We start from the raw sequence: 27,912 nt of genomic DNA, 5'->3' as shown, positions 1-27,912 counted from the left end.
CGCCCCCGAGGGCTGGCAGGCAGGCTGCGGGCACGGCGGCCCAGGCTCCTTGGAGGGGCAGGTGTCCGGGCGCCTGATTCCCACCGGGCCCTGTGGAAGGCAGCTCTCTACCCCTTACCAGGGCCCTTCCCGTGGCCCCTCTTTCTGTGCACAGAGCTCCTGCATCAGCTTCTCATACTGGAAAGAGACCGTGTCCATCCTGTTGAACCCGGACCGCCAGTCTCCCTCTGCCCTTGTCAGCTACATTGAGGAGCCCTACATGGACATAGACAGGGACTTCACCGAGGAGTGAACTTGGGCCAGGCCTCGGGTGGCTGCTGGGCCAGCGCGGGTGAGCGGGGTACGCGTGCCTCACGCCCTGCCCTGCCCCCACCCTTCCCCCGCCTCCCTGCTGCTCCACCTGCCCCGGGTCTTCAGGTACAGGCTGGGTGGGAGGGAGCATCTAGAAGCCCTTGGCCCCTGAGGCTCTGGGTCATTGGGGCGCCTCAGTTCCCTCAAGATCGCCATGATGAGGACAGGGGCGCTATGCCCACCCTTCGTTCAGAACTCTGCGGCCCTGGCCCACCTAGAGCTAAGGGGACTTTTAAAAACAGCTCTGTCTGAGCTCCCGCCCGGTCTCTTGACTGTCAGTCCTGGCGTGGGGACGGAGGTGTGGGCCCCCTCCCCCAATCTGTGAGCCGAGCTTGCCCTGGCCTTTGGACCCAGGCAGAGGCTTCTGAGCCCCTGGGCAGGGGTGGGGGATACCAGAGAATGCTTCTTTCCCCCAGGCCTGCCCATCTGTCCCTCCCTTCCTCCTTCCTTTGTTTTCCTTTAGCTCCTCTGGTTCTGTTTGCTCATTGGCCGCTGTGTTCATCCCAGGGGTTTCCCCCAGAAGTGGGGGGGCTTTCTCCTTCAATCCCCTGGGGCAAAGGGTGGCTGTGCCCCACCCCCACCCCCAGGCAGCGTCTCCTGCCTGAGCCTGCCCGCACGGGAGCCTGCCTGGGAGCACACCCCCGGCCCCTTCTTGTGTTGCCAATTTATTAACAACAAATAAACCAATTAAATGGAGACTATTAAAGAATTTATTTTAAATGACTGATGTGGGCCTGACTTTTTGTCTGTGAGACCATGTGCTCCCCTCCCCTCCTGAACCCCAAAGAATGAGCAGGAACCCAGTCAGAGCTGCAGCCGTGGGGTTTATCCAGGGTGGAGCAAGGCTTGGAGTGGCAAGGCTTCAGCCGGTGTGAATGAAGAGAGGCTGGGATTGGGGGCGCAGAGAGCAGGTGTGAATGAAGAGAGGCCAGGATCGGGGTGGGCAGAGAGCAGGTGTCCCTCTTCAGAGCCCAGGGCTCCAGCCTCACTGCTTGTGCTAAGGGGAGAGTGGTGCCTGAGTGGGTGGCCCCCAGGCAGAGGGCAGGGAGGGTACCCCACACACCCCTCACCTTGGGGCCCAGGGCATCCCGGGTGCGTGCCCGCAGCTTGTTGGCCTGGGTTTCCGCCATGTCTGCCCGCTCCTCTGCGTCGTCCAGCTCATGCTGGGCCTTTCGATACTTGGCCAGGTTAGTGTTGGCCTGCTGCTCCTGCAGGCACAGGCAGGCCTGCTCACTCTCTGGTCACTGAGAGGGTCAGCTGCCCCAGAAGGGGCCAGCTTCTCCTGGCCCTCTAGTCTGCTTCACCACCGCTGCCCATGGCCCTCCCCACCCCTCCCCAGTCCCCACAGCAGGAAGGAAGGGCATGGAGCCACTGGTTCCAGAGGTGCCCGGGTGCCAGATCTGCCTGGAAGGGGAAAGCAGAGGGGTCCACCCAGAGACAGAGCTAGGTCTTGTGTCTTGCTGGAGCTGTTAGAAACTTGTCTTTCTTCCCACTGGGCAGTGGGGTCACTGTCCCAGCTGACATACAAAGCCACTGTGGGGGAAACCACAGCCCAGAGATGGAACAGGCCTGACCATTGCTGGCATCTCCACTGACTGGGGCCAGCTGTAGAAGTGGGGTGACCACTGGCATCCTGACTGGTACTAGGCCCCAAAGACCCAGATCCCCGTGCACTCACCGCCTCTTCAAACTGACGTTTGTAGCTCTTGACCTTGCTCTGCAGCTTGTCCACCAGGTCCTGCATGCGAGCCAGGTTCTTCCTGTCCTCCTCGGCCTGGGCAGGCAAAGGGGATTCAGGTCTTGTCCGAAGCAGGCCAGCTCTAGGGCCGCCCTCGAGGTGGTCCTGGTTACCCACCTGGTACGCGAGCTCCTTGACCCGGCGTTCGTGCTTCCGCACCCCTTTGAGGGCCTCCGCGTGCTTCTTCTGCTCTGCGTCCAGCTCGGCCTCCAGCTCCCGCACCTGCAAGCAGCCAGCTGGTGGGCCTGGAGCCCCTGGCCTGCCCACCCGCCAGGGCAGCAGACTGGGAGGCAGGCCGCACACACCTTGGCCTCCAGCTTCTGCACCTGCTTCTTCCCGCCCCGGAGGGCGGCTTGTTCTGCCTCCTCCAGCCGGGCCTGCAGCTCCCGCACCGTCTGCTCCAGAGTCTTCTTCATCCGTTCCAGGTGTGTGCTCGTGTCCTGCTCCTTCTTCAGCTCCTCCGCCATCATGGCCGCCTGCGGGGGGTGCGGCGGCCTGGTCAGGAGATGACGGTCCCTTTGGACTCTGTTCTGGGCACCCCCAGCCCCAGCCCAGCCTCACATCAGTGATGGCCTTTTTGGCCTTCTCCTCAGCTTCCCGCCTTTCCTGGGCGGCCTCCTCCACCTCCCCACTCAGCTGGGCCAAATCCACCTCCAGCTTCTTTTTCTGGTTCAGGAGACCTGTGTTCTGCAGGGAAGCAGAGCTTTAGAGTCGGGCCTTGCCGGCCCCCACCCCGCACGCTCTGGTGACCCCCTCTGTGCCCACCTGGGAATGCAGGAGGTTGAGGCGCTCGGTGGCTTCCAGCAGCTCTTGCTCTGCCAGCCGCCGGCTGCGCTCGCCCTGCTCCAAGGCGGCCCGCAGCTCTTCCAGCTCCGCAGCCAGCAGGGCAGCCCGCCGCTCCAGGGCCTGCGCCTGCTCGCGGAGCTCAGCCGCCAGCCGCTGCTCCTCGTCCCGCCCTGCCTGCTCCTCCTTGAGCTGGGCCTGCAGCAGCCGCGTGGCGGCCTGCGCCTCCGTGGCCTGGCGGGTGGCGTGGCCCAGCTGCAGCTCCAGGTCGTTGAGGTCGCCCTCCATCTTCTTCTTGAGCCTCAGCGCCTCATTGCGGGCCCGAGTCTCCGCATCCAGGGAGGCCTGCAGGGATTCCACTGCCCGCTGGTGGTTGCGCCTGTGGTCGGGAGGGACGGAAGGAGGCGTGGTGACCTGCGAGGAGCAGGGGCCCAGGCACCACACCTGCTGACAGACGCAAAAGGAACACTGGAGACGTAAACCCGTTGCGGACTAAGGGACCCGTCCCTCCCTGGTTTCAAGCCCCTCAGGCCTGCCTGTCGTCCATCAGAGCAACTTCACAGACAAGAGTGAGGCTCTGGAGCAGACAGACACGGACTGAATGCTGGCTCTGCCTCCACTGTGTAACCTTGGGCAAGTCCTCTGGCCTCTCCTAGGTTCACCTCTGAACTGTGGACAATAATCCCCCCGCCGAGAAAGTCCTGGGGAGGGGGACTAGGTGTCACGCCAGTCTGTGCACGCTGGGGCTCAGCCAACACCTCCTGCCCTCTGCTCTCATGCAGTTGGAACGGGAGAGGCTGTCAGCCTGAAGAGGAGGGCCAGCCCCCTCCCCGCACCTCAGGTTAGTACACTCCTCGTCTTTCTCTGCCAGCTTCCGGTCCACCTCAGCCTTGACCTGGGAAAGCTCCAGCTGGATCCGCAGAGTCTTGGTCTCCTCCAGCTCCAGGGCCCCCTGGGGTACGGAGCAAGCCATTGAGCCAGGGGGTCCGTGAATGCGTGTTGAGAGGGGAGGCTGGGGGAGCCAGCGGGTCAGCGTCTGCCCCGCCCCTGACCTCAGCCTCCTCCAGCGCTGCCTGGAGCTCACTCTTCTCTCCTTCCAGCGCCTTCTTGGCTTTCTCCAGCTCCTGGACGCTCTTCCCACTGAGGCCGACCTGGTCTGTGAGGTCACTGATCTCCTCTGCAGAGAGAACAGGGCACCGCGGGGCCACCCCACTGCTCATGCTGCAGCCACATCACTTCACCCACCCGTAATTCCAGGCTGCCCCTGCAAGGGCACCCTGCCCGTGTGACCCGGAGGGAACTCCCAGTGAGCCCCAGGGCGGCGCGGGCCCTGGACCGGGCTGTACCCTGAAGGTTCTTGTTCTCCCGCCGCAGCGTCTCCAGGGCCTCCAGGGCCTCCTCGTGGCTGTGGCGCAGCCGGAAGAGCTCGGTGCCCAGGCTGCGGGCCTCCCTCTGGGCCGCCTCCAGCTCCCGCTGCATCTCCTCCTCCTGCCGCCGGCGCTCCTCCAGCGCCCGCTCCAAGTGCCGCTGCTTCTTGTCCAGCGCCGCGGCCGCTGAGGTCGCCCGCTCCAGCTCCAGGGTCACGTCCTCCGACTCAGTCTGCAGCCGCAGCTTGGCCTTCTCCAGCGATGAGCACTTGGCGTGAGCGGCCTCAACCCCCTCCTCTGCCTCCTGCAGTCGCAGCGCCAGCTTCTTTCTGGGCCCCGGGAGCAGATGGGATGTGGGCGCATAGCTGAGCCCCGCATCCCCCACCCCACCCTGCCCTGCCCCCCCCAGGTGGTGCTGGCCGGGCCAGCAGGGTACTCACTTGGCCTCCTCCAGTTCCTCAGTCCTCTGGATGGCATCCGCCTCATACTTGCTCCTCCACTGGGCCACCTCGGCGTTGGCCTTGGACAGCAGCCTCTGCAGCTCTGCCTGGGCCTCGGCCTCCTCCTCGTGTTGCTCCCGCAGGAGGTCACAGTCGTGCCGCAAAGCCTGCACGGCGTGAGCCAGTGCACTCTTGGCCTGCAGAGAGCACAGTGACCACAGCGTGGGGCCGGCCCTGTGGCCCCACCCCCGCCATTCTGTAGCTGCCCACAGCCAGCCCACCTTGCTCTCTTCCTCCAGCTGCCGCCGCAGTTCCTCCAGACTCTGGGTGGCCAAGGCCTTCCCGCGGCTCAGCTGGCTAATCAGAGACTCCTTCTCCTCCAGCAGGCGGCTCAGCTCCCCTGAAGGCCAGAGGGGAGCCAAGTCGGGAAGGCGGGTGGGCAGCACGGAGGCCCCGCCATGGCCCGGCCGAGCCCCGCGCCTCACCACTCTCGGTTTGCAGCCTCCCACGCTGGGTGCTCGCATCTGCCAGCTGCCGCTGTAGCTCCTCCACCTTGATCTTGGCCTCGCTCAGCTGATCCTCATACGCCCGGCACAGCTTCTCTGCGCTGGCCTGGGAGCCGGGGTCAGAGATCAGAACAAGTCAGAGACCCACAAGGCAGGATCTAGGGCCACCAATAGAGACTGGAGCCCGGAACTGGAAAGCTAGATGTGTGCCAAGGAATCAAAGGGAGAACAGAACCCCAAGTTCAGGGTCAGAGATTCTAATGCTAGACTATGGCTTAAAACGGTGTCAGAAGTAAGTGGGCTGAACCAGTCCTAAGGCCAGTGGGTCAAGGTGAGTTTAGGATACCAGAGTCTGAAGTCAGCAGGGGACAGCAGTCAACAGGTCAGTTGTTAAGATTAGGTGGTACAAAGGTCAAGGGTCAGGGTTGGGTGCTGGGATTCAGGACAAGAACACTCAGTACAGGTCTGTGTTATTTGCTCAGTCATGTCCGATTCTTTGCGACCCCATGGACTGTAGCCCACCAGGCTCCTCTGTCCACGGGGATTCTTCAGGCAAGAATACTGGACTGGGTTGCTATTCCGTCCTCCAGGGGATCTTCCTGACCCAGGGATCAAACCCAGGTCTCCTGCATTGCAGGCAGATTATCTACCATCTGAGCCACCAGGGAAGCCAAAACAGGATAGGGATGAGGTCAGAATTCAGAGGTCAAAGACTGAGAAGTTCAAATTGGATGCTGGGTCAAAATCCTCTGGCATCAAGGCACAGAGTTTAGGACGTAAGGTTTGAGATCAGGACTGGTGGGGGGTTTCGGGCTGGGTGCTGGGTGAATGGGCCGGGGATCAGGATCGGGTGCAGGGTCAGCACTAGTGTAGTGTCAGATAGGCAGGGGGTGTTCGGGGCTCAGAGGGTGGGGTCAGCTGTTGCAGTCAGGAGGGTTTGGTGAGGGTGGGCTGCTAGTGGCGGGTCAGAGGTCGGGGTCAGGAAGGAGGCCAACACCTTGCCGCGGGCCAGGGTCTCCACATTGGCGCTCAGATCGTCCACCTCCATGCGGAGCTCGCTCTTTTCCTTTTCCAGCTTCTGCCGCACCCGCTGCAGGCTGTCCACCTGCTCACCCAGCTCAGCCGCGCTGTCTGCCTGCTTGCGCCGCAGGGCCGCCACTGTGGCCTCGTGCCGTAGGGCTGCCTCCTCCAGCTCCCGCCGCAGCCGGCCCAGCTCGGCCTCGCGCTTCCGGCAGCCCTCGCGCTGCCCGGCCGACGCGCCACCCGCCTCCTCCAGCCGTTCGCTCAGCTCCTCCAGCTCCCGGGCCGCCTCTGCCCGCTGCTTCTCCACGCGGGCCCGAGCCGCCCGCTCGGCCTCCAGCTCCTCTTCCAGCTCTTCAGCCCGAGCCTGGGGATGGGCAGGTGGCAAGGTTACCTCCGTGGGCCCCTAACCCGGGTCCCCGCCTGCCCCCGTCCCTCACGCACCTGCAGCTCCTTGATCTTCTTCTGCAGCTGGGCTCCGAGGAGCTGCTCATCCTCCACCCGCAGGTTCAGCTGACTCAGCTCCGAGTCCTTCCTGGAGGAGAGGGTGGGCATGAGCCGGCCCATGTCCTAACTGCCGCCAACCTGCCGGGGGCACCTGGGTACCACCCCCAGCACACACGCTTTCCTGTGAGGCACGCTGCCAGGAGTAGCCCTCAAGACCTCCCCTGTGTTCCCTCTCAAGCCCTGACCCTCGACCCTGGCCCTAGGTGACCCCTCTTCACCCTACGGTTCAACCTCTGCTGTGATGCAACACTGACTGGAGTCCTGGGGGCTACGAGAAGCGGGCTGCAGGCTCAGGAGGCCCCTGGGGCCAGAAGGTCGGGGCTGGGCCCTCCCCACTCTTACTTCTTGAGCTTCTCCTCCAGCTGTTGCTTGTCCTGGGCAGCGTCTGCCACCGACTCCTGCGTCAGCTTCAGGTCCCCCTCAAGCTTGCGTTTGGCCCGCTCCGTGTCCATGCGCAGCTTTTTCTCTTGCTCCAGGGAGCACTCCAGCTGTGGGGCAGGACAGGGTGGGTGGGCTCCCCCGTGTCCTGGCCGGCCCAGCCCCTCTGTGCAGCCCCCTGCTGTGGCCCCAACTCACGTCTTCCACCTGCTGCTCCAGCCGGACCTTGGCCTTGGCCAGCGCGCTCACACGGTCCTCCTCAGCCTGCAGGTCGCCCAGGGCCTGCTGGTGTGCCTCCTGCAAGGCCTTCTTCTCCTTCGTCAGCCGGACCACAGACTCGTCCAGCGCTGCCATCTCCTCCGTCAAATTCTTCACCTGTGTCGGGCCAAGGTCACCGTGGGGCTGCCTCCCCCAACTCTGGCCTGAGCATCTGCACTTTCCAGCCAGAGAACCTCAGGCAAGTCAGTTCATCCTGAGCCTCAATTTCTTCATCCTTAAGGGATGGTTGTAGCATCCTCCTCAAGGGATTACTGAGCCCTTCCCCAGTGTCTGGCCAGCACAGAGAGATCAACAGATGCCAGCTATTTGGGGATTCACGGGTGTTTAAGCAGGTATTCCCTAGTCCTGGCTTCCTCAGGGAGCACCTGTGAGAAGCTGAATAAGCAGCTCACCCTCCCCCAGAGCCTCACTATCCCCTCCTGTATAATGGAGTCAGTTCCCCAGAGTGTGAACCACACGGGCTCTTGGGAGGGTTCAGTGAGGGAAGGCACCTGGGACACATGGAGCTGGTGGATGACAATCACTAGCATCTGCTGAGCACCTACTACGTGCGAGGCTAGGTGGCGAATGCTCTCACAGACTCACCCACCCTAATTAGGGAAGTGCTGCTATTAGCCCCATTTGACAGAGGAGGAAACTGAGGCTCACAGAGAGAATGAGACCTGCCCAGGGCCACACAGGTGTGGGACTTGCAGGTGCTTGGCCCCACAGCTCTGCCCCACCCCAGGCCAGCCCAGCCCATACCCACACCAGCCCACACCCACACCTTATTCTCCGTGGCTTGCTTCTCCTTCTCGGCCTTGGCCAGCGTCAGCTCCAGGTCATCGATGTCCTTCTTGAGCTCCGTGCACTCGTCCTCCAGCTTGCGGCGGCGGGCGGCCAGGTCTGCGTTCACTTCCTCCTCGTCCTCCAGCCGCTCGCTCAGCTCCTTCACCTTAGCCTCCAGCTGCACCTTGGACTTGATGAGCAAGTGGCAGCGCTCCTCGGCATCCGCCAGGTTTTCCTGCTCCTGGAGGGGGACATGGGAATCAGAGTCAGGACAGCCGAGAGACCCCAGGCCAGGTCCTGGACAGAAAGCTCATTTCTCCATGCCAAGGCCTGACACAAGCTCAGTTGGGTTCTGGGACCAAGGAATGCCATGCCGATGACCTGTTCTTGGCCCTGAAGGCAATCAGGTGTGGTGGGATGAGGGCGCAAGCGGAGGGATGGACCAGGGGAGGCAAGAGGGGAACCTTAGGCCGGGGGGTGACCCAGAGAAAGGCCCAAACAAGGGCTCAAGGAGAGAAGCCAACGGCCAGGTCCGCCCTCACTGAAGTCGGGGTGGGGAGGGCCCTGTGCGGCCACGGAGGGTCAGATTCTTGGCCACTGTGCTGTTTCCTCACCACCTGACCAGATAACCATCTCCTGCTCTAGTAGGTGGGTTTGTGAGCACTGGTCTGTCTGTCTTCCCACCAATGTGTCTCCAGAGCTTCTGTGGAGCCTGACACTCAAGGTGTTTGCCGAAGGAAGGAACAGCTCTATGGACTTGGGGGAAGATCTGGACCCTTGATCTCTGCCGTCTGGTTGTTACTGTTACCTGCTGCCTGGGTTCCCGTGACCCTTAACCAGAGAAGGGAGCCTGGCACTGTCTCAGGGAGGGAGAGGAAGAGAGAGCTGGGGAGATGGGGCTCCATGGAGGCTTTAGCAGGAAGCCATGGGGACCCAGGGTGTGGGAGCACTGGGACATGTGCGCAGACTGGGTGGGGAGGTTGGGTACTAGGAGGCCGCATGCAGGTGTGAGCCCATGAGCCTCCAGAAGAGCAAGAAGGACCCAGGTGAAACCTGAGCACGCAGCACATGCCAGGTCGGCCTTGGCCGGGGGGAAGGGGGTCTGCTTGTGCTATTTCCTCAGAGCGGCCTGGGGTTCCCTAAGGATGCCCGGGGGTGGGGGCACCAGGTTGTAGAAAGAAAGCCCGCCCCTCCCCGCCTCACCGCCTGCAGCTGCAGGGCCAGGTCGTTCTTCTCCTGGGTGACGCTGACATGCGTCTCCTCCAGCTCCTGGCGCTTGGCTTCGGCAGTGGCCAGGGCCCCCCGCAGCCCCCGCAGCTCTGCCCGCAGGGCCGCCAGCTCCTCCTCAGCCTGCGCCGAGCGGAGCAGCGGCTTCATCTTGAAAAAGAGCTTCATCCATGACCAATTCTTGACAGCGTTAAAGGCACGAATGTTCCACTGGATGGTGAACAGGGCATCCCTGGGGAGAGGTGGCCGGAGGTGGCCAGCAGGTTCACAGCTGCCCTTTTGTACAGCCCTGAAGCTCCCAAGTACCTCCCCTGGGCCGGACATTGCACTAAACACTTCAGTGTGTGGTTGATCACGTTAACCTTCCCAACAGCCTCTCAAATAGGTCCTAATCCTCTGCTTTACAGATGAGGTTTAGGGAGGGGCCCAGTGCATGCAGGACTGCCTCCAGGACTGGAGCTCACAAACCCTGAATGGTCTGGTGGTCCCTGCAAGGGTCCTGAAGACAGAACACCAGGGATGGTTAAGCCACCGACTGTCATATAAGGTCAGACAGCCTAGGCTCCCATCCCAGCCTCCCACCTCCCACCATGAGCCAGCTGATGGCTCTCTCTCTGCTCAGACACCCCCTCTGGTGAGCAGAGATGGTCATCTGCCTCTTAGGACTGTCCTGTACTTTGCATGTGTGCTCAGTCAATTCTGACTCTTTGTGACCCCATGGACTGTAGCCCACCAGGCTCCTCTGTCCAGGGGATTCTCCAGGCAAGAATACTGGAGTGGGTTGCCATTTCCTTCTCCAGGGGATCTTCCCAACCCAGGGACCAAACCCGTGTCTCCTGCATCTCCTGCATTGGCAGGCAGATTCTTTACCAGAGGCACTTGAGAAGCCCATCCTGTACCTTAACCAAGATAAATTCAAACAAAATATCTCGCCCAGGGCTTGGCACATAAGACTCTTCAAAAACACTAGTTGCCTTTATTCCCACTCAGGACCACACTCTGGGATGGCCTGGCATAGAGATGGACTCTCTTCCCCCACCTTCTGAGGGGAGGAAGTGGTAGGTAGCTGGGGGCTAAAGGGCACAGAGCAGACAGAGCCCTGCCCCTTCGGAGACACTCAACCAGCCATACGCAAAATCTGACCCCTAGGACAGTATGACCAGGTTCAGAGAGCCTAGAAGTTCTGTGAGCTGAGGGACAAGTGGCTATACCCCGACGCTGTGTCCCACTCCTCTCCTCATACCCACCTGCCTCCAAGCAGGCGCTGGTACTCCAGGCGCATCAGGCGGCCCCGGCTCCGTGCCTGCAGCAGCGTCAGGACCTTGGCCAGACGCTGGTCGCGAAGCTCCTCCAAGACGCCTAGGAGCCCAGCCTTGAAGAACACCTGGGGTGGGCACGGTAGGTGTAACCCTCAATTGTCTGCATGAGCCCCTGGCAGAGCGCCTGCTCACACCACGTCAGGGCCCTGACTCCCCTGTGCCCCGACCTTGGTGTGGCCAAACTGGTACTGGGTGTGGTCGATGTCCAGCGAGCCCAGCAGCTTCTCTGTAGCCTTCCTGCTGTCCATGAAGGTGTCGTCCGGGATGGCGCTGGGGTTCAGGATGCGGTACCTGAGCAGGTGGGGAAGGGTTGGTGAGGAGGCTGCTGGGCGGGGAGCAGAGGACTGGAGAGGCTGGCCTCTCGGAGGCTAGAGTGGAGGCTCCACGGAACAAGCTGGCGAGTGACACTTGACAGCCTTGTGATACTGGGGGAGTGGGCATACTCTGCTTTAAAAGCTCAGGTAATGTTTAAATGGCTTCAGTAGTTCTTTAAGAGGCGGCAATATTTACAGAAGGCCTATGGCACTGTTAAAAGTTTTAACTTATAATTTTTAACAATTTATCAGTTTTTTGAGATGGCAAAAAAAAGTAAAGAAGGTGATGCGTTACAGCATATCACAAACTGAAGAAGCATTGGGAGAGAATTGTGATCAACAAGAGCAAGGGTTCCGGCATGCCCACTTCTAAAGGGACACGCTTGCACGTGTGTACAGGGCTGTGTGGGTCAGGTTGCAGTGACCACCCTGTGAAGGCAAAACCCTGGAAACACAAAAGGCCCCTCACTAAGGGACTGATTAACAAAGCACAGGTCACTAGATTACAGAATACTTCACTCCATAACAAAATGGATGATGCTACATATCATTACCTTTATCCAGAGTCCTAGAAGGCACAATACCGAGAGTGGACTGTGATGGGGACTACAGACACTGAGTGATTACGAGGCCACCGTAACAGATGCCCCGCTCTGGTGGGTTCACTGATAATGGGGGGGGGGCTGTGCATGTGTGGGGGCAGCGGGTGTGTGGCAATGTTCTGTACCTTGCCCTCAATTCTGCTGCAAACCTTAAACTGCTGTAAAAAAAAGTCTTAATTGTTTTAAAAAAGGGTGATGATGCAGACTTATGTCTATTAATAAGGAACAATCCCCAAGACATATGGTTACAGGGAAAAAACAGAACACATGTGTGTGTGTTCTCATATGTGTGCACGCTCATGCATGTGTGTGCTCATGCACGTGTGCTCATGTGTGTGTGTGCACCCATGTGCAAAGTACTTCTACAAACACACATGTATAATGGTCAGCGTGGATGGCCCCAGTTACTTCTGAAGGGGGAGGGGCCCGTGGACAATTGCAGCCAGACAAAAATCAAACCTATAAAGGGAAGGTAGAGTCGCTACAGCACTGACCGAGCGCTCGTTGCCAGGCATTACATAAAGCCTAGTCCATGTGAACCCTCATTCAACTCCCAAATCCACACCTGGCTCTGCCTGCCCGACTTCCCTCCTGGGCTTCCTGCCGGAGACATTTCAAATCTGACATGTTCCAAGGAGAGTTCAACCCACTGTCCACCTACCTCCCCCTACCAAAAGTTTAAAGATCTATCTTGGTTTCTTAGTAAATCTACCACCAACTCCCCAGTTGATAGGCCAAATACCTGGAAGTTACCTCTGTCTTTTTCATTCTCTTTCCACTTCCAGTACATTAGCAAACCCTGCTGGCTGCACCTGCAGTATTTACCCCGAGCCTGTTCACTTCTCCCCCAGCCCATTCCCTCAGGTCTCACTGACTAGCATTTCCCACTGGGGATGCCCCCAGCCCCCTCCCCACCCCCCTGCATCCTCCTTGGTGCCCTTCCCACCGCCACCCAGCATTCTGCCTCCACCTGGGAGGAAGGTAAGAGGGAAGGTGGCTGGCAGGGGATCTGAGGAGAAGCCAAGGCTGGGTCCCAGAGATACCCACCGCTGCCGGAAGTCAGTGTAGAGCAGCCTGTTGGGGAACCCCTGTCGGCAGATCCGGATCCCCTCCAGCACCCCATTGCAGCGCAACTGGTGCAGCACCAGGAAGGCGTCCATGACCCCTGGGCACGGTGGAGGTTAAAGGAAAAGACTAGCGGTCAGGGAACACACCTTCATGAATTCGAGGTCATGCAGGCCCTGCAGAGAGGGATGACCCAGCTTCTGGTCCACCCCATCCCCTCCCTCCCATGTCCCCCCACGGGGAAGCAGCCCCCACCCCGGGGTGACTACCTGGGGTCTTGTTCTCATTGGGGACGATGCAACGGACAAAGTGGGGCTGTGTGGCCCGCAGATTGGTCATCAGCTTGTTGAGGTTCTCCTGGGGGAGGGAGAGGGGAGAAAGCACAAGAGGGCAGAGAAGCAGGATTGGAAGCCGCAGTGGACCAGCCCACCAAGGATGGACCAGCCTGCTAAAGATGGACCAGCCCACTAAGGACTGGGCACCTCAGCGCTAGGTCTCTGCAGCACCACCCTTTGACTCTCCTTGTGACCCTTGGCCCTCTTCCACTTGACCAGGCGGGTCCCCCAACTGATCCTCAGCCCTCCGACAGGCCCCGTGGCTCCCACCCCATCCCCCCAAACCCTGCCCAGGCAGCGTGGGGACGGGAAGCAGCACAGACTTGCTGTGATGTTCACGTGGAGAGGAGTTAAACATCACTGCAAGTCTTAACGGCCGCCCGCCCCGGGTGCAGGGGACAGAGCAAGGAGCCAGGACCGGGTGAAGGCAGCAGGGTGGGGGCCTGCATGGGACCTAGACGGGGCCTCACCTTGTGCAGCTGGGACACCGTCTGGAATGATGCTGCCTTCTTACGCTTCTCTTTCACCCCGGACTTGGGGGGCTCAGCTAGGATAGACATGGAGCTAGTCACTCACTGCAGAGAACATCCCTCCATGAGTTCCCTGCAGATTTGCACTGCTTGGTACTCACTAGAGCAGGAGCCAGCATAGTTCTCATACAGAGTAGCCAAGAGCTTGTTCTGCGACTTCTGGAAGATGGGGACCACCGTCTCATTCAGTGGATCCTTGTTTTTCTCCAGCCAGCCCACGATGCTGTAAGGCACCTGCCAGAGACCAGACAGGTGCTGACCCAAGGGGCAGGGGAACCCCAGGAACGGGGGAGAGAGGTCAAGAGCAGGGCTTTCAACAGGCACTTACCACACCTGCATAGTGGACCACCTCAAAGTGGGCCTGGTACTTGCGCTTCTTGTCAGGCCGTGGCTGCTGGAAATTGGGCGACTTCCCCGCGTGGTTATCATAGAGCTTGGCCCGGAAGCTGGCATCTGAGGCCTTGGGGAACATGCACTCCTCCTCCAGGATGGACAGGATGCCCAGCGGCTGGGGACAGGGCACAATCATGAAGGGTCTCCATCAAGCCAGTCCATCCAGGCTGGGCTGGACCCTCACTTCCTGGACCCCCTCTCTCTGGGAGCTTCCCCAGACCCCCTAATCTCAGCCACCATCTGCCCAGAGGGAGGCAGAATGGATCTGCACCCAGGAGCCCTGTCTTCTAAGAAAGAAAGTTTGTGGCTTGGCTTTCAACCCGCTTCTGACCAATTTGCAGCTCTGAGTTGTTCTCTTTGCTTATAAGAAGTGTGCAAATTCAAACCAGCACCCTTGCACCCACACACCCCCAACGTCTGTGGTCTCACACTCTCCCACATGGTGCAGTCAAAAAAATGCAGTTGATATCAAACTCTGGCTTCCTCACTTAGTGGTTACGGGGCCCTTCGACCTCTCTAAGCCTCAGTTTTCTAACCTGCAAAATGGGGACACAAATACTTTCATTGCTGCCATAACAGCAAAGAATTGTTGACCACCTGAATGTTCACAGATAGGAGATTACAGAAATGCACAGACATCATCTGCTGCATGAACCACTGTGCCTTCTTCAACAAAGCACCACACCCAGAATACACTTTCAGAGAAAAGGTAGGATGAGAAGTCAGTCTGTGTACATTAGAGAAAAGAGATGCCAAGGATAAAGGATGGAGAGGATACATGCTGTAGTAGGATTGGGGGAAATATTTTTTCCCCTCTATTTCTGATTTGTCCATTTTTCTTTGATTTTTCTTTTCTTCTAGTCTTTGTACCATAGGGAAATATGTGTAATGTCTTATAAACAAATAAACAAACACATCCTACCCTGTAGTTCTGGACAGTTTTGAGGGTCCAATGGAACTGTGGCTGCAATAGGGCTTATTGTCAGCAGTGCAACAGGGATGTCTGCTCACACATGCGCCCTGCTTACCAACACACGATCACACTCAATCTCTAACACACCTAGTCACACACTGGCACACATTTCTGTTCATATACACATTACACACACACGCTCACAGCCATGCTCATATACCCATGCTCACTTCAATGCACACACACATGCATGCCTGCTAATGCTCAATCACACACAAGCACACAGGCACTCCCTTCCTGGAGTGACCTGGCACCAGGCCCCACCTTCTCGATGAGGTCAATGCAGGGCTGCAGGTCCAGGCCGAAGTCGATGAAGACCCAGTCAATGCCTTCCCGCTTGTACTCCTCCTGCTCCAGCACAAACATGTGCTGGTTGAAGAACTGCTGCAGCTTCTCATTGGTGAAATTGATACACAGCTGTTCGAAGCTGTTAAACTGTAGAGGGCAGCGCCCGGCTCAGCTGGCCTCCTTACAGACGGGGACAGGGAGGCCCACAGAGAACAGGGATGTGCAGGACTTCACCCCGCTTCCAGGCAGACCCCCAGGGCTCCTGCACCCACCCCCATGGTCCTCCACCCCAGAGAGAACAGAGCCTAGGGGCGTAGGTCTGCCCGCACCTCAAAGATCTCAAAACCCGCAATGTCCAGGACGCCGATGAAGAACTGACGGGGCAGCTTGGTGTCCAGAGTCTGGTTGATCCGAGACACCAGCCATCGGAACAGCCGGTCGTAGGTGGCCTTGGCCAGAGCCCCCACGGCAAACACCACCTGGAGTTGTGGGGAGGCTGGGCTGGGACCTGGCAAGAAGCCGACCCTGTCCTGGCCATCCCAAGGTGGGCCCCAGCCTGCCAGCAGCTCACCTGCTCCACGCTCTGACCCTTGGTCACATACTCATTCCCCACACGCACTCGGGGGTGCAGAAGGCCTTTGAGGAGGTCCCCACTGCTGACTCCCATCAGGTAGGCAGCCTTGTCAGCACCTGGCAGGACACACAGGTGAGATGAGGAGGAGGCCAAAAATAGGGGTTCTTGGGGGCTCTACTGGTCTCAACTTAGGGTTAGGAAAGGGAGGTTGGCAGAGGTCAAGTTCAAGGTCAGCAAACTATACAGCTCAGAAGGGTGAGGGTCTGGAGTTGAGAAGTCACGCTTTACAATCAGGGCCAGACCTAAGTCAAAGGTTGTGGACAAGGCTTAGGGATAATGGTCACGGACTGGAGGTTGAGATCAGGGTCAAGAGAATGACTGGGTCAGGTCAGGTCAGGGTCAGGGCGCCTCACTCTCGGTGCCGTCGGCCTCAGCCTGCTCCTCCCGCTGCTTCTGCTTGAATTTCATGTTGCCGAAGTGCAGGAGGGCCCCCACAATCTTATAGCAGGCGCACTTCTCCTCCACGCTGAAGCCCAGGATGTCCATGGCGTGCTGTGGGGGAGGGGAAGACTCAGAGAACTCTGGGCTCCTCAGGGTCCAGCGGAGCCAAGGGATCTGCTCCCCTCGCACCAGACGTACATCAGTGGCCATGAGCTCCTCCCCATCATCCATGTTGTCCACGGTGATGACGCCCTGGCTGCAGAAGTGGTAGTCGTAGGGGTTCATAGACAGAAGCAGCATGTCTGGGGGACACGGGGCCGAGAAGGGGGGGTTGGCTGAGTTCACCAGCTCTCCTCCTTCCCCTGATCCCAGTGTGGTGGGTCCTGGGGGCTCGTCTGGCAGGACTCTAGAGACCTCTCTAGACTTTGTACCTGGAGTTTCTCTCCTCCACTCCTATGCCCAAGGCTTCTCTTTCTTTATGAGTCCGGGGAAAGAGCCACAGTCCCTACATCTCACTCACCTTTTTGACCCTTGCTCACAGCCACCCCTCTGGCCCAGACCCCGTGCTGGGTGCTCGGGTCCAGGGAGGATCAGATTCTGCCCTCAAGGGGCTTGCAAGAGAGGTGAGCCAGGCCCAGATGGAGCCCTTGCTCCCCGCTTGGTGCTGGGGAGAACCTCTCTAATCTCAGGACAGCAGGAGAGACAACCTAGCCAGGGCAGGGGTGCTGAGGGGCCCGTTCTCCAGCACAAGCAGGAGAGGGCTCGGCAGGAACCAGAAATCTCAGGAACGGGGTGGGTGGATAGAAGGAATGCTGGGTCTCCAGGGAAGAAGGGATGTCACAGACCCCAGAACAGTGGGGGAACAGGCAGCCCAGGGCCTGGTCTGAGGGGGCCTGGGACAGGGCCGGGCAGCCCCACTGCCAGCCAGACCTGCGCACTCTGACTCCCACCCCATTGGGCTGCTGGGCCTCACCCTGCAGCTCTGGCTTCTTCCCTGAAAGGATCTGGTAGTAGACGTGGTAGCCTCGCTCGCCGGGCAGCTGGAAGATCACCCGTGACTTCTCCAGGAGATCTGGGGGAAAGGGAGGAGCTGGCCTACTGTCCTGAGTGAGTCACCCCACTAGGGCTGAGGAGCAGGGGGAAGGGGCCGGCCAGGGCAAGGGTGTCTGCACACACAGAGGCACCGTGTCTGCACACACCCTCGGCATGTGCTGCAGGAGGTCTCTCCATTGGCACATGTGCCACAGTGTGGGAATGTGTCTATACACCAGTGCGTGTGTATTAATGTGGGTGTCTGTGTAAGGGTCTTTTTTCTGGCCACGTGACTTGTGGGACTTTAGCTCCCTGACCAGGGACTGAACCCGGGCCCTTGGCACCGAGTGCCACATCTTCACTGTCCTAACTGGACCGCCAGGGAATCCCCTGTGTGTGGCTCTTGGTTTGTTCTTTCATCTAGGCTGTCATTCCTTCACCCACAGACCACTCCTTTCCCCCAGAGCAGTGCTGGGGTATCACTGTGTGCAGAGAGCAGAGCCTCCATGTGTTTGCACATGGGCCCGTCAGGGTGTAAACGACGACGTTTCCTCCCATCACCACCTGCCTATGCTTGTCTGTCAGGATCTGGCCCTGCATCCCAAGATGGGGAGCAATCAGTGTGGGGGGGGTCCCTCTGTGCATGTGACCTGGGCACCCAGTGTCTGCATAGCAGGACTGCATCAGGAGGGATGGGTGATGACCCCAGAGACACACTGGGGGAGACCTTCCTGGAAGGACAGGGTCTCAAGGTGCACAGAGATGAGGCTGGGCAGGAGGGGCACAGGTCCGCCAGACGGAGGGCCAGAGAAAAGACTGGGGTCATCGTGGGGTAAGGGCGGGGGTCTCCATCTTAAGGTGATGGGATCTGGAGAAGGTTTTTAGGCGGGAATGAGAAGTGGTCAGATTAGTAGCCAAAAAAAGATCACTTTGGCTGAAAGAAGATCAGGCAGAGGAATGGAGGTTGGGAGACCACATGGAGGCAGTGGGTAAGTTCCAGGTGAGTAGTGAGGTGGCATGAGTTGGGCAGTGGCCTGGGCATGAAGAGCAGCACCTGGGACAGGTGGGAGCCCCAAGGACTTGACGAAATTTGCTCAATCCGAGTGAGAAGGTGCAGGCCTGGGCCTCTCCCCGTCCTCCTCCTTCCCCACCCTCTCCTGGACTCACAGCTGTCAATATCTGCAGATGCCAGCTTCCCAGAGGGACCAAAGTGAATGCGGATGAACTTGCCCTGTGGGCAGAAGAGCAGCCTCAGTCAGGGGCCTGGGCAGTGCTGCTCCATCTACCCAGGGCTCCCCAGACCTTGTGTCTCCCTGCCTCCCCACGCGCCTGCCCCAACCCCACCTGGTCTCCCACCACAGCCACTCACAAAGCGGGACGAGTTGTCATTGCGCAGGGTCTTGGCATTGCCAAAAGCCTCCATGGCAGGGTTAGCCTCGATGATCTGATCCTCGAGGGTGCCCTGGTGGCAGGATGAGGGGTCTCTCACCCAGGGGTCCTGGGTCTTAGCCCATCCCAGACCACCTCTGCTTGGGAAGGGGAAGGGGAGGGAGGGTCCCCAGGACTTCATAATTATTGCCTGCCCCACTCACACCAGCCCCATACCTACCCCGGTCTTCGTGGCCAGAAATTGCTGGGAGGAGAAGGAAGACAATGTTAGAGGGTGTGAGGTCTCACCAGGCGGGGGTGTGGAGGTGGGGGAGTGGGGTGAGTTAGCAGGACATTGAATGTTAGTCACCCAAATGTCACCCCACTCCCTATGCCTGACCCTCCAGGGACTGTTAGATGGAGAAATGCAAGAAATGGAGCAGGCAGGGCTCTAGTTAGGGAGGTGCTTGAGGCATGGGCTGCGTCTGGGTGTCTCCTACCCACAGTACCCCAAAGCTGTCTCTGGCCTCCTCCACATCCCTTCATTTCCCACACCCCAGGAATTGACCCTGCTCCAAGTCCCAGAAGTTCCTGACTACAGTCTACTTCCCTTTAGAGCCCAACTCAAAAGCCCCCTCCTCTAGGAAGCCTTCTCTGATTCTCTGAGGCTGGAAGAGACTCTTCCTGCCCAAACCTTCTGACCCTTCACCTTCCTCTGTGACGGCCCTTCTTCACACTTCTTTGTATTGTGTTTGGGTGCATTTTCACTGTACAACTGTACATCGAGTACTATTCAAAATAGCCCCACCAGGTGCATATTATTAGCCCTACTTTGCAAATGAGGAACCTAAGACTCAGAGCTGGAAAGTCATCTGCTCAAGATGACACAATAAATCAGGGGCAGGGCAGATGCTGAGTCCAGGCATCCTGCTTCCCATGACACCCAAAGACACCTGTCTCATTTAGAGGGACTTGCTGAACTGAAGGACTCTTCCCCACTTGCTCTCCTAGCCTCGTCTTCCCTCCATCTCCCTTTCTATCTCTTCCCTGCCATGGATCCCAGCAGCCTGGGAGAAAAAGAGGGGGAAAGGAAGGACTGGATTCGGGAGTGACAGGTGCCATGCCACCTGTCCCATGCCACGAGATTTTGGTGATTCACTCACCTCCAGGGAGCCCAAGACTTAAAAATCCCCCTGAGCTATTGCTGGAGAGACAGGAAGAAGAGGAAGATGGCAGGAGCCCTCCCCTGAGCTCCGCCCCACACACTCAGCTCCAGGGCTTTTAAACAGGGCTCCCTCTGACAGATGTGGTCAAATTTGGGGGCAGAGGGGAGGCAGGTTGATAAGTTCTTTAAGCTACAACACCCAGGGCCCCTGTGGACCAGTCTTTCTCTCTACCTCTCTTGCCTGACAGCGCCCCCAAACCTCAAATCCACAATACAGGGCTCCTTTCTGCCCAAGTGCCCCCTAGCCCCACCCATTCTGGCTGCATAACCGTCAGCTCCCGCCCTTCATTTCTGTTTCTGGACCAAGCCCCAACTTTCTGTAGCATCCTCAGAGACATTTTGGGAGTTGGGAAAATGAGGTGGAGGGGAGGGAGGAAAGTACCAAAAAAGTCAACAGCAAAAACAAAACCAAACAAGAAAAACAACCACCACAACAAAAAACCAAAACTGAAAAAAAAAAAAACCACAAGAAAATCAAATGGGAAAACAGGAAAAGGCAAAAAGAAAAAGAAAAAAAAAACTTTAAATGGAAAAAAAAAAGATAAGAAAAAGAAGAAAGAAAAATGCCCCAGAATAAAAGCAAGGCTCAACAAGACCAGGAGTGAGGGCTGGGTGGGTGGAGGCCTTAGGCTTCTGGAAAGAAAAGTCAATCCATTTGGTGGTGGGTGTGGGGTGCCCACACATCTCTAAACATCTGGCCATAGGGCTAGGAAGGACTGTACCTCAAAAACAAATTTTAAAAAACTCCGAAATACTGGTTGTTTCAGAAAATTTCAAAAACTATAAAGAAATCATAGGGTATAAAACTGACCCATAATCTTGGCTGTTGAGAAGGCCAAGTGCCCTTGGCTCTGGCTGAACCTGCCTTGTTTGATTGACAGCAGGTAACTGGAGCATGAAAACCAAGAAACCGATTATTACTTCTTGGTAAAAGCAGCCTCTTGGGGTAAACTTCTAAAATATGAAGGTCATGAAAATATGAAAGGGAAAAATTACATGAAATGTTGAGGACTAGCAATGTGGTCCCGCCCCTCTGTGTTAGGGATGGAAGTAGTGACACAAGCCTGGAACTACGTCACATGGCAGAGAACGGCCGCAGCCTCTCTGGTCAAGCCTTGCTCAGGCCAGAGTCTGCCACCAGGGTGGGAGGCTCAGGCAGGGCTAGAGAGGCTCTGGGGAATCAACTTTAAAAAAAAAAAAGAAGAAGAAGAAAAGGAGAAAAAAAAAAAAAAGAAAAGAAAAACAGTGAGAAGCAGCAGGGAGCAGTGCCCGCATGGGCAAGTCTTACGGCCTTCTTGCCCGGCCCGTCTCCCAGGGCAGCGACGATGGCAAAGTACTGAATGACCCGCTTGGTGTTAACGGTCTTACCGGCCCCCGATTCTCCCCTTGGATGACACAAACATGAGTCACCAATGTCCATCTGGCTACTCTAATTCCTCCCACCCCCCAGCACCCTACTTCTCCAGCAGGGTGCCTCTGCCCTCCCCACACCCAGGTCCCATCTCAGGAGCCCCTCAACCCAAAACTCCTCAGAGATGGGTCAACTCCCAGAGGCGTTGAATTGTTTACAAAACAAACCAGCATAGATCATCCCAGTGAGATGAGAAAACAGATGATGCCACTGTTTACTGAGCGCTAACTTACTGCCAGGCCCTGGGCCAAGTGCTTCACCTGAACTGGTTCATTAAAGCCTCAGGAACCCTGTAAGGCAGGTGCCATCATCACCCTCTTTTGATAGAGAAGGGTATGTGGCTCAGAGAGGTCATGTAGCTGTTTCTGCTGGGTGCCAGATGCAACATTCACCAGCTGACTCCTATAGCTCTGCGGTAAGTAAGTAGGACTGTCCTGTTTTTACTGATGAGATTCAGAGGACCAAGGGCACCAGCAGGAAGTGGACCCATGAGAACTTGAATCCAGGTCTTTCTGGTTTCAAAGGCCTTACTCTTAACCAGCAGGCTGCACACTCACACACATACACACACTCACGCGCAACCAATGTCCATATTTGCTTGGCTGGACCTAAACTTGGTATGTAAGAATTCTACCACTTTCCCAAGGAGGCAAACAAAGGGTTATAAATAAGATTCAGAAATAAGAAGCTGGTAATAAAAAGGAAAGGCTTCCTTGGTGGCTCAGTGGTAAAGAAGACTCCTGCAGTGCAAGAGATAGGGGTTCAATCCCTGGGTCAGAAAAACCTCCTGCAGGAGGAAATGGCAACCCACTGTAGTATTCTTGCCTGGGAAATCCCATGGACTGAGGAGCGTGGTGGGCTACAGTCCATGGGGTTGCAGAGTCAGACATGACCGAGAGACTAAACAATAACAACAATAAAGTGGAAAGGGAAGGGGATCTCCTCCTCCCTCCTTGAGCCAGAATCAGAACTCCCAAAAGATCAAGGTGAAAGAAGATTCCAGGCCCTAGGAACAGGGGATATGAGGGTTGGCGATCAGTCTGGCATCCCTTTTCTGCCTATCTGCTCAGAATGGGGGCAGAGAAGACGCTATAATTTAGCTTCACCTGGGACACTGGCTCTAGGTGGTAAAGCCCCTACCCTTAGCACTTTGTATTCAATTATTCAATCTCGGGAAATTATTTTAGTTCCCTCCCTCCCTGCCAGATGTCAGGCATTTCCCACCCCATCCTCAGAGTCCCACACTCACGTGATCAGCATGGACTGGTTCTCTCGGTCTGGAAGAAAGGGGAGGAGACAGAAGTTAGCCAAAGTGAGGGAGGGACCAGCCACAGGTGGAACACCTTGGGTATCCTTGGCGCTGGGACAGCCCCTCCGCCACCCAGGGCCAGAAATGGGAAGGACCAGGTGGGAACCTTCAGACTACAGGCCAGCTCCCACTTGAAGAGACAGAACGACTATGCTTCAGTGTCCAGCGGGATCGAAAAGGAGGCAGTGCGAGTGGATGCAAGGGGATCCGGCAGCCGGGGGAGGGGTCTCAGGAGGGAGAGAGGACTCAGGAAGGGGAGAGAAGTCAAGGCAGCCCTTACTGCGCAGCATGTCATTGTAGGCGTTATCCGCCACCGCGTATATGTGGGGCGGGGCCTCCGAGCGGCGCTTTCCCTTGTAAGCGGCTACCACGGAGGCTGTATAGACCGGGAGCCATTTGTAGGGGTTGATGGTGACACAGAAGAGGCCCGAGTATGTCTGGGGAGAGAGCGTATAGAGGGGTTATTGGAGGCCAAGTTCCCATCCTCAAGCTTTAGCCCTCGCAAAACTATGATCTTTGCAAAAATTCCCCAAAAGGAGCTGCCTAAGGTGCGACGCCACACCTCTGTGGCCGTCCTGGCCCCGCCCTAGCCCTCACTCCGGCCCTCAGCCCGTGGCCCCACCTCCAGAGCCCATTGCCCAGCGACTCTGAGGCTGCCGCTCCGCCCCTACAGCCCCGTAGCCAAACCTCCAGCCCCGCCCACCAGTCGGTGGCCTCGCCCCCGCAGACCCATGACATCACCCTACCTTACCTCTAGCCCTGCTCCCCCACGGCACATAGCCCCGCCCCCTCCCCACGGTCCCAACCCCTCCCCCTGATGCTACGGCCCCGCCCCCACCACGCACGGCCCCATCCCACCCGTGGCCCCTCTTTGGTCCCGGGCTCACATAGATCATCCAGCGAGCGTAACGCTGGCGCAGGTTGTGCAGTACGGATGCCTCGTTGAGGTGCGTCATCATGGCCATGTCCTCCAGCAAGTCGAAGCGGGGCGGGTTCATGGGCTGCAGCTCAGCCTCGCGAACCGTCAGCACCTGCCAGGAAGGCCATATCGTGGGGGCAGGAACCAAGTGACCTCAGCCTCTCACCCCTGTACGCTTCCAGACCCCCTTTCATCCAGAGCATGCCTTCCAGGAGCTACACCTCGGGGAGGCAGAGGAGCTAATTCCAGGAAAAGGGGGGAGTCAAACCTTCTGGTCTTTGGTCTCCACGTTGACTCTGCCCCCAGTGGCTTCCGACTTGATCTCGGCCTCCACGTAAGCATCCTGTTCATCAGGTACCCAGACCCGCTTCTTCCCTGGGTTTCCGGGAGAGCATTGGGGCTTTGAAAGAGGCTGATGCACATCCAGGGGTTGGGGGCCCAGCTGGGTTCCCCTGTCTTGTCCCTAGAGCTGTGTGCCTTCTAGGAGCCCCTCTATCAGGACACAGGAGTACCCAGGAAAGATCCCTCCAGATCCTGTTTCCTTGGAAAGGCAGCACTGGGAGATTTCCCTAGAGATCTCCTCAAAGGATCCCCTGACTGAAGTAAGGGTCCCCCACAGCCCTGGATTACACACTTTGGTTCAGATTCATGCTTCTCTTGTATTTGCCCTGCAACCTGTGGAAAATCCCTCATTCTCTCTGGGCCTGTCCCTTAAAGGCAAAACATTGTGAGCATCTCCTTAGTTCTCCTCTGGAGCAACACTCAGTATCAGGCACTTAATATTAGTGGGTTCTGTCTTCCCCTATTTCACCCAAGACTCAAGCCCTGCATTTTGTATGTCTGTCTTATGCTCCTTCCTGCCCGGGCAGCTGGTCCCAGAGCTCCAGGGAGCCTATATTTCATGGTAGTTAAAGGCATCATGAAAGTTAAAGACTCAGATATCCTGTCACCTACTAGCCAAGTGCCTTAGGACCAACTACATAACTTGCAGGCTCCAATGTTAAAATGCAAGTCCTCTTGTTAAGAAATCATTTAAAATTTCGATAGAGATAGCAAAGAGTTAAAGGCCCCCAGTGCAGCTGCAGAGGTCACACACCCACAAAGCTGGCCCTGGCCCTGGTCACCACCTCCCCAGGTTGTTGCAATGATGCATGGAAAGTCATCTGCTCTGGGCCTGGCGCACAGTAAGCGCTTGATACACATTGCCTATTGTTATTATTGTCCTATGAGCAAACCGGGTCATAAATAGTTGCCTTTATTCCTGTCCCTAATAAACAGAGGGTTTGGCTCTAGGGAAAGCACTAAAAATAACTCCAGCACAGGTTTTATGGACACGTGGAAGCAGCCTGCACACATACCAGTCACTCTCATCTCAGAAGCCTCAGGCTCCGGCCACAGACTGCAGTCACAGGAGGCAGGTGATGCTGTCCCATTTTACAGAGGAGCAAACCAAGGCTTGCTCACAGGCACACAAGTGAGGTGGACTAGGTCCCTGGGGTTTCCTTTCTGGGGCTAAAGCTGTCAGGCCAGAGTGCTCCTTCAGACCCGAGCGGAGTGCCGCCCCTCCCCACTCCTGTTCTGAGTCCGTAAGGGCCTCTCTGTGGCTCTGCCCACCTCTGCCCTCACTTACCATCCCACAGGACCGTGTGCACCTTCATCTGCTCGTGGTAGCCCTGGCGGAGGTAGCGTGCAGACTCCCCAAGTTCACTCACATCCATCATGGTAGTGGCACTGAGAGGCGGAGGGTGCAGCAGCAGAGATCTTGGAGGCTCAAGGCGGTCCAAGGCAGCAGGCACTGGAAGTTGGCCCAGAGAGGGGACTGGAGGCAGGGGCCCCAAACTGGGGTGTGATGGACCAACCCACAAGACCTAATAGTAGGTCCTTCTTTGGAGTCCCCCCTCAGCCTCCCTGGTGAGCCCCCAACACACACACACACCCTCTCAGACACCAGAGCATCCTCTCCCACAGAAATGGAGAGACTTGTGCCAACCCACAAGCACCCTCACCCACCAGCCTGTCTGCCCTCCCTTGGGCTCCCACTCCAGCCCTGATCACCCACCTCGGCACCACGGTGAGGGCTGGGAGCTGGGCTCCCCCTTTTATTGCCGCCGTCAAGGTCAGCGGAGGAGAGCTATGTCAGCAATCTCCACGTGTCACAGCCCCCCCAGCCTGGCCACAGGACACAAAAGGCAAATTCCCTTTTATCTCCACCAGCTCGGCCCCTGGGCTATTTTTACCTCCCATTGTCAAGGGATCACAAAGGCGGAGAGAGACACTCACTCCACTCAGAGACTGGGAGGTTGAGATTCAGACTGACAGGGGCAGGGGCAAGGCAGGGGGAGATTTGGAAGACAGAGGTGCTGGGGGAGAGAAACCAAGTCTCAGGGAGTCTGGTGTACCCAGAAGTATGTCCACACGCTCAGAAATGAAGAGCAAGAAAACTCAGAGAGCCGGAACCACAGGATGCACTCTGGGACCATTTGGTCCAACCTTCTCTGTACATCCAGAAAACTGAGGCCCAGGGAAAGGAAAGCTCTCGTCAAGTCTCACCAAAAAGCAGTGGCCGAGACCAAGTCAAAAAGAGAAGCGGGAACCTCCCTGGGCAGGAGCGGGGGTCCAGTGGTTAAGACTCCATGCTTTCAATGCAGGGGCCACGGGATTGATCCCTGGTTGGGAAACTAAGATCCCACATGTCACACAGAACGGCCAAAAGATTAAAAAATATAAAGAAAGAAAAAAAGAGAAGCAGAGAGAGTGAGACATCCCTCTCCAAGCACCTGGATGCTGTCGTTTCCCCTTTCTGCTCCCCTCTATCCCCCGTTATCCCAGGTCCCCTGGGGAAATCACACAAGAAGAAAAGCAGAACCGCAGGTGAAAGGGAATAACCTGGCTGAAGAGGAAGAAAATAGAGGAAATGTAGACCAGTTAGGAGCCTCCTTCATCCTGGTACTGAAGATTCACAGGAAGCCAACTTCCCATCTTAGCCCTCTCTTGCACCCTACTCTCATCAGGGGAGGAGGGTGCTGACACTCCAGCTGCCTTCAGCACTTTCGGGCTCTCCTTGTGTATGATCCCATTCAGGCCCTGGTGGTGCCACAGAATTTTAGAGTCAGAAAGTCAAAGGATGCTGAAACCTCCGACACTGGACACAAAGAGGTCCAGAGCCAGGATTCTTGCCAGGCATCTTGGGCTGAGCTCACAAAGAGAAATCTTCCATACCAACAAGCTACCAGCACCAAATATATAGACATATCTATAGTCTATAAAATACACAGAAATAATTTCAAAGATACTTTTTCAACTGTATATTGTTCAAAACAGGCAAAACTAACCAATGATGATAAAAGTGAAAGAGTGGTCCTTTGAGGGAAAGTAAGGATGAGAGGAGGCACAGGAGAAGCTTCTGAAATGCAGGAAATGCTCTATAAACTGAGTTGGGCTGTGGCTACACAGGTGTGTTCTCTCTGAAACTAATCATGCTGTAAGCTTAAGATGTATGCACTTTATGGTACGTGTGTTACACAAAAACTTAGTTTAAAATGCATTGCCATGGACTCCCCTGGCAGCCCAGTGGTTAAGACTTTGCGGTTCCAAAGCAGAGAGTGTAGGTTGGATCCCTGGTAGGGGAACTGAGGTCCCACATACCACACATGGCCCCCCCCCAAAAAAAAAGCATGGCCAACTTTGGCAGTGTCTATCAAAATTACAATCACCCTGACCCTCTTAGTAATTCATCCTGCAGATATTTCCCCATGTTACAAAATGATAAAGTGGACATTTAGATTGTTCTCTTTTTGCCATTACAGTCAGGGCTGCGGTGAATATTCTTGTATAGTCTCATGAATTTTCCCAAAATAAACACATCCTGTTCAAGAACCCAAAATTACCAGCACCTCCCCCCACCAAATTACCATCATCCCCTTCAATCCTCTTTCAGTTATCACTCTTTCACCTACTACTCTGACTTCTAAATATCATAGATTGTTTTGAAATTTATATGTATTGCTTTCTTCTTTCTCTCCACATATTTATGAGAATATCATCATTTTATTTTATTTTATTTTTGTAATTTGGCTGTATTTGGTCTTAGTTGCAGCACATGGGATCTTCAATCTTTGTTGAGGCACCTGTGATCTTTAGATGTGACATGCGAACTCTTGATTTTGGCATGTGGGATCTCATTCCCAGGCCAGGGTTCAAATCTGGGAACCCCTGCTTTGGAAGTGTGGAGTCTTAGCCACTGGGCCATCAGAGAAGTCCCTTTTTCTTTTCTTTTTTGATAACCTGATATTTATTTAATTGGCAGAGTCACATGGGATCTTTGTTCCCTGACCAGGGATCAGACCCGCTCCTCCTGCAGTGGAAGCCCAGAGTCTTAACAACTAGACTGCCAGAGAAGTTTGAGGACATCATTCTGTTTTAATGCTCTTCAGAGAACTTAGACTGTTTC

General features: G+C 56.8%; 2 protein-coding genes across 5 annotated transcripts in view; one reads left to right on the top strand and one right to left on the bottom strand.

Annotated features, from left to right (window-relative positions):
* TRPC4AP (transient receptor potential cation channel subfamily C member 4 associated protein) overlaps nucleotides 1-1,075 on the top strand; it is a 67,377-nt gene extending 66,302 nt beyond the window's left edge. For both annotated transcript variants that reach the window (XM_020894011.2, XM_020894010.2), the window contains exon 19: nucleotides 155-1,075. In XM_020894011.2, coding sequence (XP_020749670.1) covers nucleotides 155-292 — 138 coding nt within the window. In that variant the 3' untranslated portion in view covers nucleotides 293-1,075. The remainder of the gene's footprint in view (nucleotides 1-154) is intronic.
* On the bottom strand, nucleotides 1,044-25,215 carry MYH7B (myosin heavy chain 7B). 3 transcript variants are annotated; one of them, XM_020894008.2, is made up of 41 exons: nucleotides 25,093-25,215; nucleotides 23,731-23,837; nucleotides 23,431-23,574; nucleotides 22,824-22,980; nucleotides 22,484-22,511; nucleotides 21,112-21,208; nucleotides 18,840-18,863; nucleotides 18,600-18,692; nucleotides 18,398-18,461; nucleotides 17,172-17,270; nucleotides 16,397-16,500; nucleotides 16,171-16,309; nucleotides 15,755-15,873; nucleotides 15,513-15,662; nucleotides 15,160-15,330; nucleotides 13,858-14,037; nucleotides 13,631-13,763; nucleotides 13,470-13,546; nucleotides 12,934-13,021; nucleotides 12,647-12,764; nucleotides 10,851-10,974; nucleotides 10,612-10,748; nucleotides 9,341-9,596; nucleotides 8,136-8,378; nucleotides 7,289-7,465; nucleotides 7,055-7,200; nucleotides 6,650-6,740; nucleotides 6,183-6,572; nucleotides 5,165-5,291; nucleotides 4,961-5,079; nucleotides 4,680-4,876; nucleotides 4,219-4,568; nucleotides 3,925-4,049; nucleotides 3,709-3,824; nucleotides 2,855-3,251; nucleotides 2,651-2,776; nucleotides 2,395-2,565; nucleotides 2,207-2,311; nucleotides 2,030-2,125; nucleotides 1,422-1,559; nucleotides 1,044-1,348 (listed from the first exon to the last, which is right to left on the bottom strand). In XM_020894008.2, exons 1-41 carry the CDS (start codon nucleotides 25,181-25,183, stop codon nucleotides 1,337-1,339), a joined length of 5,826 nt encoding a protein of 1,941 aa, XP_020749667.1. In that variant the 5' UTR covers nucleotides 25,184-25,215; the 3' UTR covers nucleotides 1,044-1,336. The 3 variants fall into 3 exon arrangements, with proteins under 3 accessions (XP_020749667.1, XP_070328670.1, XP_020749668.1); XM_070472569.1 differs by lacking the exons at nucleotides 22,824-22,980; nucleotides 23,431-23,574; nucleotides 23,731-23,837; nucleotides 25,093-25,215 and adding an exon at nucleotides 22,650-22,687; XM_020894009.2 differs by lacking the exons at nucleotides 21,112-21,208; nucleotides 22,824-22,980; nucleotides 23,431-23,574; nucleotides 23,731-23,837; nucleotides 25,093-25,215 and adding an exon at nucleotides 22,650-22,699.
* Nucleotides 25,216-27,912: the final 2,697 nt, after the last annotated feature.

Source organism: Odocoileus virginianus, chromosome 9 (assembly GCF_023699985.2).
Source record: "Odocoileus virginianus isolate 20LAN1187 ecotype Illinois chromosome 9, Ovbor_1.2, whole genome shotgun sequence".
Taxonomy (NCBI): domain Eukaryota; kingdom Metazoa; phylum Chordata; class Mammalia; order Artiodactyla; family Cervidae; genus Odocoileus; species Odocoileus virginianus.
The sequence above is the reverse complement of the archived record's forward strand: the minus strand, read 5'-3'. Positions and strand labels throughout refer to the sequence as shown.

Bases quoted from the DNA above. Each gene is read 5' to 3' on its own strand.
- MYH7B (XM_020894008.2), bottom strand. From the start codon at position 25,183: ATGATGGATGTGAGTGAACTTGGGGAGTCTGCACGCTACCTCCGCCAG. The intron at 22,981-23,430 runs GTGAGCCCGGGA...CTCTCTCCCCAG, and splicing joins ACGCTCGCTGGATGATCTAT to ACATACTCGGGCCTCTTCTG. The intron at 6,741-7,054 runs GTAAGAGTGGGG...CCTCTCCTCCAG, and splicing joins CTGGAGGAGAAGCTCAAGAA to GAAGGACTCGGAGCTGAGTC.